At 48.1% G+C, this 12,489-nt stretch overlaps 1 protein-coding gene across 1 annotated transcript in view; it reads left to right on the forward strand.

The window, feature by feature from the left end:
* The first annotated feature begins 996 nt into the window (after positions 1–996).
* Positions 997–12,489, forward strand: part of bcl11ab (BAF chromatin remodeling complex subunit BCL11A b) — a 33,323-nt gene continuing 21,830 nt past the window's right edge. The window contains exons 1-2 of the mRNA XM_041933301.1: positions 997–1,206; positions 3,808–4,200. Of these exons, the coding sequence (XP_041789235.1) occupies positions 1,152–1,206; positions 3,808–4,200 (448 nt within the window). The 5' untranslated portion in view covers positions 997–1,151. The remainder of the gene's footprint in view (positions 1,207–3,807; positions 4,201–12,489) is intronic.

Below are 12,489 nucleotides of genomic sequence, written 5' to 3' on the forward strand. Positions count from 1 at the left end.
CACAGCTTCCATACAGACTCAGGTGCATTGTCCACACAACCGATGAACACATTTTGTGTTAATATCAAATCAAATTATGTTGTAGGCTGCAAATCAAAAGATAATGAATTTTAAATGGCTGTTTTTCACAGTTTTTTTAATTAGTAGTATGTGTCCACACCAGGCTCACTTTACATGACATTAATATTAATTTGATCTTATCTCATTCTCTTTCATTCAGGCCACGTGGGTTAACGTTTGTATTGCCGGGCCCTCTCCAGAAGAAGCCCAGCAAGTAGATCCGCTTTGTAAAGCAGGCAACCCGCATTAACAGCCGAGCAAGATGAGACCAGCTGAGCGAAACGAGTGCAACACGAACGTGGGAAATACGTCGTCTGACAATCGTAGTGAAGTAAATACATTTAAACTAATCTTAATGTAAAAATACAACCCACCAGTGCTGCAATTTACATAATCACTGTATATTCACATGAGGCTGAAAATAAACTAATTAATATGAATGGAGCAGTAAAGCTGGGTTTATCCTCCACCACATCCCTGCTGTACGGCCTCACGCGCTCTGCTGCTCCACCACTTCCTTGGATGACTCGAGTCTCTCTCTCTCTCTGTCTCTCTCTCTCTCTCTCTCTCTCTCTCTCTCTCTCTCTCTTAGCCCAGCCCCCTCCGTGCCCTCTGTCCATTGGTGTCTTCGGGGTCTCTCTTCTTTCTCTCTCTCTCTCTCTCCCCCCTCCTCCTTCCATAGGTAGTCCATAATGAGTGTCCATTGGTTTTTATTATGGCTTGTCCCCCTCCCACTGGCCGGCTTCGCCCTGCCCATGTGTTGTATGTCTCAGTCCGTCCATCTCCTGACGTTCAAGTTCGCAGGAACGTCACGTCCGCACTTGAACTTGCAGCTCAGGGGGGCTTCTCCGTACCCCCATCACTCTCTCTTTGCGAAAAAGTCATGAAGAGGTCCGCACAGCCCGCAGCGCGCTACGCCTCACCCTCTGTGTGATCTGCACTTCATTCTCTTTTGTTTTTCTTTTTTTTTTCTTTTTTGTTTTCCATATTCGGATGTCGGACGCATCAATGAAGATATTTCATTCGGAGTCTACCTTGTAGGAACGGATTTCCCAATGTGAACTCAGCTGAAAAGCCGCCGCTAAACCAACATGTCTCGCCGCAAGCAAGGCAAACCCCAGCACTTGAGCAAACGGGAGTTTTCGCGTAAGTGCCCATGAATCGCATTTTGACTTCATGTTGCTGCTTGTGTCTCTCGGCGAGCCGCCTCCTGCTCTCGGTCGCGTTGGGTTAACTTCCTTGGGGAAGCTGAATAGGTGGGATACGGCCACGTACGGAGCCGCCGCTGTCCTGAGTGAAACGAGCGGAAAAAAACCCCGCACAGATATCCGAGACTACAGGTTATTTGCCGGGTGGAAGTTTGGAAACAATGTGACAGCGAGAGATTCAGCTTGCGTTGCTTGACGCGTTGTATAAGGCAGCCTTTCGAGGTTTCCTCTCGCCATTAAAGGGCATGCATGGGCTTTATGGCCAGAGACCTTTGGCTATATGACGGCGGCCCGTGCAGACCGCCGCTGCCGCTCGCTCATAAGTTTTCAGGTGGAGCGCGTAAAGCTCTCTCTCTCACACACTCTTCCTCTCGCTGTTACCATGTATTTACGGAGGGCAGAGCAGCTTCGGACGCGGGGAAGCGGTGTTTACGCGCACACGCGCCTGTCCGCAGCGCACACACCTCGCGTGCGTTACACACGGGGAATATAGTTTCTGTGCCACAGATTCCTCGCTGCTGCCGCGCGGAGAGCGAGCGCCGAACGCGCCGCGGCTCACCTGGCGTCATGAACAGATAAATGTTGCATAGGTGTAACTCCGCGCGCCTTACTCTCGTGCTTCAGTGGCCGAGGAGTGCAGGGAAGTCGTTTTACGCGCGGCTGTGCGAAAATTGCAGCGTACTGATCGAGATTGCATGATAGTTTCCGCTCTGTCGAGGTACGTTTCTGTTTGCACGAGAATTTCCGTCCGATAACAGCAGGAGCTGTTTTATCAATACCGCCTGACGTCCGTGCCTGAATGCGCAGACGCCTCCAAACACACTCACTGTTGTAATTGAAGTTTGAAGTGATTAGGAGCCCGTGTATTTCTTTTGTCCTTAATTATTTTCGTCGTAAATGTGTCTCTGCATGCTGTTCCCATTTGGGTTGAAACCAATTATGCTCTCGCAACATGTACGCCTTCATTCGTCGGATAATTGTCAAAAGGTTTGTCAGTGGGGGGCGCAATATGATTGTGCTCCTGTAGGCCTCTCATGAACTTGAACTTGATTCACTTCATCCCTGTGCTGCTGGACCAGGCGCACGCGGGGGATCGCTCCAGCACAAATGACTTATTGTGTATTAGTGTTCCTTGTGATGCACTTATGGATAAAGTAAAGCAGTCAAAGAGGATGCGGGCATAACGTGTTCCAAAGAGCAGCAATTTAAGACCCCTCTGAGCAGGAACAATTCACTAAATCTGTTTTTTCTTTTCATTATTCATTCAGCCTACATGCTTTCTGTTCGGCTCTGACCCAGATCCTTTCAGTTCACTTACACTTAGTTTGACATAATAATTATGTTTATATTTCTCTTATTAATTTGAACTACAAACTGCTACACACTTAGCGTGGTTTTGTTTTGCGGCCAGCGGTGAGCTGTCATGTAGCAGAAGGGACAATTACATATTTATACAGGGAATTTCTTTTTCAGCCATTTTTCAGTGAGCGAGTTGAAATGAAGTGATTGATTGACAGGTATAACGGGGAGTTATAATGGTCCAAAACAGTAAAGGAAGAGGCCTAATGATTTTCCTGATAGTGAAGCAGACCTACTCCTGTAGCCCAGTGGGAAACACTGACCTAAACTACTTTAAATTCTGGCACAGTCAGATGTCTGAAAAAGGGATTAGATTTTAGTTTTCAAAGTTATTCACATCGCTCTCGCGTGGCATCAAAATGAGATTATTTGGTTAGAAGAAAATCTTTCCACCTAACCCAGCCTCACACACCTCGCCTATGTCCGTGGCATAAGCTGGTTAAGATAAGCTCCAGCAAAATAGGGGCAAATTCCCTCATCTTTAATGCAGTTGAACATACAGGTAACAGGGCCTATCTTGCATAGTCCCTCACCACCTTCTCGTCTGACCCGACATGGAATTAAAGGTTGAACCGGCGGCAAGAATTCATCACATCTTATCTCAACATCCCAGTCGGGGCGCCCAATGTCGTTTACCGTGTGGCTAGATTACTTCTTTTAAAATGCTCTCACTCTCTCCTCTCTCCTCGCTCTCCCTCTCTGACGGTACTTCAGGGACCTACTCCACATCCAACCCCTCAATGTCTAACCTTGGTTCACGAGATCCCAGCACTTTTAACGAAATGGGGTCCAATCATCTTGAACTCAAATTAGAATCTATTTTTTGATTCTCAGAGGTGTTAGGTTCATTAAAAAAGCGAGATTGGCAGCACAATAAAGAGGGTCAAGCAACTTAATCGTTTGGCTGCTGCCTGCAAGCTGAACGTGTCAGTCCTTATCGAAGTAGTTTGTGTGCTCGTTCTTCCTTCCTTTCTTCGCTTCTTTCTTTTCTAAAAATATTTTTATACACACTTTACAACCTGACCTTATTCCTGCGGATGTCTGCACATATTGCAGCAGCGTGAGACTCAGTAACGTGCTTCTCCGCTGTCTCCCCAACACATTTGTTGACCAGCTCCACACAATCACTCCCTGTCACTGAACTATGTCTCACAGTCCTCTTTCTTGTCTCCCCGTCCAGCTGAGCCGCTGTCAGGTGTTTTACCAGAAGAAGACTCTCAGGACTCTCCCAGGCTGGGAGTGGCTCAGGGTGAGCCCCTAAAAGGGGACCCGGACCTGCTGACCTGCGGCCAGTGCCACTCCCGCTTCCCCCTGGCTGACATCCTGCTGTTCATTGAACACAAACGGAGGCAGTGCCACGGGAGCCTCTGTACGGACAAACCTCTGGACAGGCCACCGTCCTCCCCGCTCGCCTCGCCCCTCTCCACGTCCTCCTCGCACTCGCGGACCCACCATCAGCACCCGCGGAGGGCGTATCACCCCGTGGAGGTGGCCGTTCAGGTGTCGCCGCTTGACGAGGATTGTTTATCTACGCCCTTGCAAGGAATAATCCCCAAGCAGGAGAATATCACAGGTAAACACAGCGGGAGCTTAAAATGGCTGCCACGCAAGAGTAAACAAATGAGCGAGGAAAAAAAAATGTGTCAAGTGAGACTTTAAGGTATGCAGTGGGTCACACTCTCTGAGGTTCGTAGGGAGTTTATCTCAAAAGGGAGCAAAGGCTTCCTCCCATCTCCTTGCTTGTGCTTCTGGTGGTAGGGACGTGTCCAATCTGTGTGATGTGTGAAATACCCGCCGCTGCGTTTAGGAGCTGCGAATCTCCCTCGGCTTAGCCATGAACCCACCATGAAGACCGGCCGTCCCGAAAATGATTGCAGGCAAAGGAAACATTTGCAGATAGGAAAGACACACACACAGGGACAGACAAAGAAACTCATTATGAAAGAGAGAGAGAGAGAGAGAAGGGAAAAAAATGTCTGTTGGTTTGTTGCTGCATCACAGATGTGCTCAGATCCTGTGGCCTCCACATTCTCTCTCATGTGGTGGTGAGAGATGTATCTCTATCCCTCCCTGGCTTATTACGCTGCCATATCTCTCGTTCCCTCAAATATGCGCCTGCGAAGGCTCACTCTGATGCTAAAATTAAAAAGAGATAGAAGAGAATGTAATTATGCTGAACTGTCAAGGAAGAAGCGTTTATTTGAGGAACCCTACAGCCACTAATTGTCAGTGTTTTCCTTGATTTGAGTAATTAAGGACTTCTTAAGGTGGCTGGTTTGTTGTTTGTCCACCGGGGCTAAATGAGGCTGTAGTGAAATCATGAATCGCTGTGCAAACAAGCGTGGGTCCCTTATGACTGGCTTTGCAGAGTTGGATTTGATTTTGACCAGCCTGTTTGAATGTTTATTCATTTCCTTTAACAGATCTGATATCGTGTGCCAGATTGGGCTGATTGTCCGGGCAGTTGTGACTTAATTCGAAGCCAATTCAGGCTAAACGCGGAGAGTAGTACTCAATAGTGTGCACCACTGTACTGTATTAGTCAGCACTGCAGCTTTGCAGATGGCGTTGTAAAGGGGCCACCGTTATCTGTTGTGAGCTCGTCAGCCCACTGTCACACAGAATGACCACAGTTCATTAGTGTGCAGTTTGTTAAACATCTGCCCTGTGTGTGAGCACACACACACACACACACACACAAGGACATGTGCACACACACCCTCACACACGCACATCCAGCATGCCTCTTGGCCTTGTCAGCTGTTCGAACATGGTTTGCTTTGCTCATTTAGATCATCATGCAGTGGAGTTCACATGATTTCATGAGGTCACTGGCATTGTGAGCGGAGCTTTATTTATCGGCCTCATGTCTCTCGCCGTTGCGTATTTGTCAGGTTTTTCGCTGTATTCTAATAAATAGATTAATGTGGTTATATGTGGAGCGAGGCCCGTCCTGTTGTGGCACCTCATCTGATTGTGTTATAACCCTGTTATAACATCACGGTGCATAAAGCCTCAGAGCAGGAAAGGACGAGCGTGAGGTCAAGGTTGCAGATGAAGAATAAAGCTTCAGATTTGGGGTTGGACAGTAGATGCAGGATAGACCACACATCAGTCACGTGTGCGTAAACGCCAGCCCTCCCCCCCCCCCCCGCCTCTGTTTTCTGTGTCCAAGATTGATGGATCCAGACTGGCAGTGCCAGCGCGCCACCCCGTACCCCATATGCTAGCTGCCATGTTCCCTCACCCTGCTCAGTGAGAGGCCGACACTGAGATGAGGCATCTCAATACATACCGTCCCTACACACTGTACCTCAGCCACGCTGGCTGCATGTCCAGTTTATTCCAGGAGTGTGTGTTATATGTTACACCCTTAGATATTTATCCTGCTGCACCGCATACACTCAAATGAATGCGACCCCTCCACTCCCCACCGTCCTCCTGAAATGTCATTTGATGCAGATGGATTTCCGTATGGACAGCAGCTTATACAGACAGGGGCCCGGGCTAGAAAGACGCTGCCGGACTAAAGGAGCCCAGGATGGTTGAACTTGGAGGTGGGGGGTGGCGGGGGGCAGAGCCGGATATGAAGCTGTGCCTCTCGGCCTCCGTCTCTGGGACAGCTGAGGCCGTCTGGGAGTCTCATGGCTGCAGCTGGGGCTGGGGTCTGCAGTCTGGAGCTGTGGGCCGTTAGAAGAGGGCAGAGCAGCCTGCGTGCCATCATTTGCATGATAAACAATTTAAGATATGCATAGGGACACCGTAGCTTGTCTCCAGATTATGGATGGCCCAGAAAAAGAGCAGATGACGGTTTCTCACACAAACTATGTGACTGCAGCGTCGCACAGGACAGAATCACCATCAAACAGGCGTAAAGTGGATTCATAGTTTTTATTTACAGTCACTTTCATTGTTCTGGGGAATAAATGTGGCTGCTAGCAGTGCAGTAAATGATTGTTTGGTCTTGAGTAATTAAATCAAGATGCTTCTCATTGTTATGATTTAGGACACAGCCGTATTACTGTGAAAAGGCTTTATCATGTCCTATATACCGTAATTAGTATTTTTACAAATGGTTTCTTCTCACTACATTTTACGAGTGCGGCACCACATTCTTGTGCTGGTATTGCTACATTACCGTGTCCTGTGTTTATCCATCCCAGCGTTAGCACCTCTCGCTTTCTCACCAGTGTAGCCGTGTGTGTTAATGAGGCCATTGTAGCCGCTCACATCGACCACCATCTCACACTTCTGCCTCTTTCCAGCGCACTGCCTCCATTGTAACCTGGACTCTGAATCGATACTGAGTTAATTATGGCAGCCACCTTTCCCCCTTTTTCTTTATGAGGAGGAAAACATTCGAACAACAGGGCCGTATTTCTTGGAACACCTCTCTGTGGCTGCAGCGTGTCTTCCCGCGGCAGCTTGCCTGTCCTGTTTGTCCCTGTGGTTTGTGGAGACAAAGGTATTTAGCAGGCTCCGTATTGGCACCGTGCCACCTTTCTCCAAACCACCAGCCCCCCGCCCCCCTCATAAGCACACACGTATACACACTGGGTATCTGAAGGTGGGGGGGGCGGACTGCTGGGCAGTGCATGGGGAGTGTGTGTGTGTGCGTGTGTGTGTGTGTGTGTGTGTGAGAGACTCCTTGGTGGTGGTATCTTTTTCCCGTGGCCAGTGTGTTTGTGCGTGCATATGGGTCGCATTGCAAGTGCACATGTGGTGTGAGCCTTTGTTTCGGTGATCACTTTAATTGATAGTGAAAAGGCACAGATGCATGCTGTTGTAATTACTGGACACCGGCTAATATTTTCATCATAAGCACTGCATTGTCTGTAAAAATTGACTCTAATTTGATCCTACAGTTGCTCTGGGCTCCGATAAAATCGGTCCTATTTTTGGATGTGGGCTCCACTAAGTTTTAATGAAGGTGAACAGGAATGGTTTTTTCGGATGAATTTTTCATAGAGGACGTTTTTGTATTCCGAAGCCAAGCTCTAAACACCCACAAATGTTGTCGGCGGAGATTCGTCAGCCTTTGTTGTTGGATTGAGTGTTAGTGGCTCTGGCTGCATTCAAGTGCTGAAGTCTAGTGGATGTTTACTTCTCAAGTATGGATGCGGTGTTAAACTAATGTATGCACATGTGTGTGTTTGTGAGTGTGTGTGTGTTTGTATGAGTTTGGTTTTGACCCCTTAAACTGTTTATAGCTTTCCGTCTGTGTTCGTTTGCGTGTGTGTGTGAGAGAAAGACTGTGTGTGTAGGTGTGTGTGTGTGTGTGTGTCGGGCTGTTTGTTAAAGCTTTACTTCTCTGGGCGTGCAGGCTGAACATGAAAGGGTCTTTGACTTGGCAAGCCTCGCCTGAGGACACCCCTCTGTGGACCATGCCAGGCCAGACTTGGCACACAGCGCTGGGCCTGAGGGATGGGCTGCGCCCTAAATGCGTGCGTGTGTGTGTGTAAAAGAGGGAGGTAGAGGAGGTGCATCTGTGTGTTAAAGTAATGTTTTGTGGGTTTAGGAAGTAGGACTTATGGTGAGGTTGCTGCTATGTGTGTGACTGACAGCGGGAGTGTGTGTCTGTACTTAAGGGTAGGTATGTGTGTTGTGTGTGCGTGTGTGTGTGTGTGTGTGTGCTATCCTCAGGGCTCCTGGCTTAGGCTTCCTGTGTCTCTGTTTGTCTTCTAACAACCCCGGTACCACAGCCTCGGGCCATTCAGGTGGAGGCTAGTTCAAGTATGCATACACACACGGACACACACACAGACATGCACACCTACACAAATACATGCACTCACCCACAAACACACACCTGTTTTATGAATACAACAATGCTTCCCCCACCCCTCTTTACAGATGCACACACACACACACACGTCCCCACACACAGAGTAAGCCCCCTCCTGTGAACCTGTGTTTTGTCTGTAATAAATGTGTTGGGGAAGAGGCCCCGTGATGTGTTGTGAGTTGACGAGATCTGTCAGAAACATATGATACTTATTTCAGCCCCCTCCCCTCTGTTTTCCCGCTCTCTCTGCCTTTTGCTCCCCCTCCCTCCTTTCCTTTTCCGTCTCTCTCTCTATCTCTTTTACTCCCTCTCTCACTCACACTCTCTCTCCACGCATCACTCCACCAGTTTGTCTCGAGGGACTGGAAACTCTTAAGTTTTGGCTACATTAGCATGTCTGCACCTCTTAAAGGCTTCCAACATCCACTCTAGAGCTCATTCTCACTCTCACAGATTTGGCATGCAGAGCAAGCCAGAAGACACACACACACACGCAAACACACACACATTTGCTGCCTCTTTCTATTCCCTCTACCTACTGTCAAACGAAGCTATACGACAGAAACAACCTTGTTTGTCCACAGCCGCGTCACGCGGGATGAAAAAGTATCCTCAGAAATAAGCGTGTCCTGCCGCTGTCCTGTCAATAGCGTGGCAGGCAGTCACATCACAGGGTCAGGGGTCATCTGACAGCGTCAGGGCCTGTCACGCCAGCTGCCGGCTTCACCACCTGCAGGTTAATGACTTTATTTTTAGACAGAACAGGAACAGAGACGAAAAAGTATCTTTGATACAGCTGTAGCTCAGGAAGTGGCGGATGAGAGCAAAAAGGACAGAAGGGGTATTTTAGGAAGTAGGCAGGTTATTTTGAGGTTAGAGCGACAACAACGAGGTAATTTTCATTTTTTATAAAAAATGAACCTGTTTTGTTTAAGTCCTCATTTAGGTCTAGACTGAAACTGAGCCAGATTAGATTATTTTGTGCCTCTGAGTGTCTGTATGGCATTATTACATCCTGTATCACTATTCAGCATGTCACCTCAACCTCTGCTGTTCCTATTGTGACTGCCGTGTTTAAAGCTGCGGTGCTGAAGGACCATTGCTTTGTCGTTCTCACACCCATGGTGATAATGCTGAGGCCATGGGAGAGCCGCTACAATGAGGATGTCATGTTAGTCTGAACCCGCTGATCCTGGTCACTATCTGTCTTCTTCCGCTATCTGTCCCACCGCAGGTCCCGGCCCTGGGCTTGGTCTGTCAGAATGTGCATGTCAATGGGTGTGTGCGCGTCTATTTGTACCTTTTGTGTATGGGTGGGTGGTCGTCTACAGCGGTGTCTCGCCAGCCTTATCTCAAGCAGAGAGATACAGGACAGAGGGGGCCCCTGTGTCTGACGCTGCACTCGTGAAAACTAACAGTCAAATGATTGTGTGTGTGTGTGTGTGTGCGTGTGCAATAGAGTGCTGCAGCATGTACATGTGCATGCAAACCATGTCTGCTGCTGCACTTTTTCATTAATGTATACTAATAGGTTGCTGTATTCCTCGGAGGGCTTTGTGTTCAAAAGCTCATTCCCCCCTAATAGCTCAAGTTAACTGTACATTTGATCTTAGATTCAAATCCCACGTCTTTTTAAACGGTGATCAGAAGATAGGGGTCTCATTTATTTTTAAGAGAGTGTTAATTTGGTTATTAGAATCACTTTAGGCTAGATGGTGGTTTTGGTGTAGCTTGCTTTGCACAAAAGCATGCAGGCACGAGTTGGCACAGCAAGCGAATGACACACACCGTCATCATTTATGCAAGGATGCATGCACACACACACATACTTACACCTCCACTCCATCCCCCACGCCAAACTGACCCCCAACCCTCATCGCACACAGACACACACATATGCACGCACTCATAAATGCACACTCCTGTCCCAGGCACCCTTTACTTTTGCAGGCTGAATCTCACTGATAACATGCTGGCGCCCTCATTTAAATTTGAAGCGCTTCTTTAATCTTCAAAGGCCTGATTGCTTTATGAATATGCATGGACTGAGCTGACTCTCAGTTCATTACCTTGTTGTAAATTCTAATGACCATTAGGGCCCCGCGCGGTAATTGCCAATTGTTTTGCATTTTTGATTAGCCCATTACTGGAGCGCATTCTGAACATGTCTGCCCTGCTTGCCTGCCAGGCCACGGCAAGAAGCAGAGGGAGGGAGGGAGAGATGTGGAGGAGAGGAAAAAAGGGAGAGCGTGCAAGGGAAGGTGGTGTGAGGGCTAGTGGAACACGGTTAAGGCAGCGTAAATTTTGATGCTTGGCTCAAAATGTTAGTTTTGTTTAGGGTGGAGAGCGGGGTGAGCTAGAGGGGGATGAGAGACACAAGGCAAGAAATGTAGAACTGAATGTTCCTAAACAAGCTTGTTTCTGCAGAGCTTGAGTGCAAGAGCGTGTACCTGGCTGCATTTGTGTCAGCATTTGTATTTGTTGACTGTGTGCGTGGATGTCTGCCCGACTGTGTGTACATGTCCAAGTTTGCGTGCAATTCACTGAGTTGGATGGGGTGGGTGGTGTGCTGGGAGTGGTGGGGAGGCGCTGGTAGTGCATCCCAATGCACGCCGTGCCTGGGACTTATGAAAGATTGATGGCTCCTAGCAGAATAGCGTCGCCCTGCTACAACTTGATAACATCTAATGGATAATTTAGCGCTCTAAAACCGGCAGGCCGGTCCCTCTCTCCAGCAGGCTGGAGAGGACAGCAGCTGCTGGGCTTTTGGGGCTGCTATGCGCTGGAGAGAGACATGAGGACAAGCAGAAATAAGGGGAAGAAAGGGAGTGAAAGAGGGTGGAGGAGAGGGAAAATGCGTGTGAGTGTTTGTGTGACCATGACGTGAGTGCTAGGCCCTTTCCCATGCCAGCAGTGAGCTTCTGGTGTCCCAATTGTCAACCAGTAAACTCTGGTCCCTTAACTACAGGCACCTTAATTGGTAAATTTAACTATATTATTATATTTCTAAAATAGATAATGAATGCCAAGGTTTAAAACATTCTTAGCAACCATAGGAACAATGGCTTTGAACCGAAAGAACATCTCCACATACTGTAGATAGTGTTGTGGTCCCTAAAATGCTTTTTATTTTCATAAAGTGGGCAGACAAACTGCTTGTTGTATAATGCAAAATGGATCAAGAGCAGCACAAACTACAGCCTCCAAAATGACCACAGCACATTGCAGCCCTAATGAAGGTAGGATTTATAGCAGGGCAGTTCAGTTAGAATTAGTTTTATCTTGGTGTGCGTAAAACACTGGCACCTGCCTTTATATACTGCCTTGAATTTTTTTTTTTTATCGTTCAGTTTGCCTGTGTGACAGCTCGCCACGCTCTTCTTCTGTCACATTCTTATTTTTCTACTTGGTGACGTTTCAACATTGTAGCCACCTTTAATGAGCGGGAAATAATGCATGGAATACCACATCACTTGGGAAAACACCTGCCACAGAATGCTTCCATATAGCAGACCTGTGCCTGAATGCCGATAAAGGCTACCTACATAATTGAACCCATAAATGTTGCAGGATCCATGTATGAATCCTCTCTCTCTCTCATGTACCATTCATAATCTCCATAGTGTTTACACGCGGCTCCGAGGACGACTGTCTCTTATTCCCAGGCTATTAAGCTGTTGACAGTTTGCGTAATCGTCCCGCAGTTTGACTTGAGGGGAATGGGAGAGGGGTCTGAGGAGTCGGTCTCCGAGGCGTGGAGAGAAATTGGCCTACGCGTGCCTGCTGTTCCTCACTCTGTGGCATTCCTTCATGTCACGAGTTTGTCTCGTTTTAACGCGAGAGAGGGGGTCCGCGGGGGTCCGTCTGTGCTCTGGTCTTGAAGTGGCCACAAACACAATGGCCAGAGCAGGTAGCTAGTCAGAGTTAGCAAGCTTGTTGGCTGGTCTGTGTCCAGTCTGTGTATCTTGACACTCTCTCTCTCTCTCTCACACACACACACAGATTGAGAGAGAGACGTAGCAGCAGCAGCAGCAGCAGGAGCAGCAGCAGAGCCCGCTATGGCCAAAGGAGTCTCAG

Source organism: Chelmon rostratus, chromosome 3 (assembly GCF_017976325.1).
Source record: "Chelmon rostratus isolate fCheRos1 chromosome 3, fCheRos1.pri, whole genome shotgun sequence".
NCBI classification, from domain to species: Eukaryota; Metazoa; Chordata; class Actinopteri; order Chaetodontiformes; family Chaetodontidae; genus Chelmon; species Chelmon rostratus.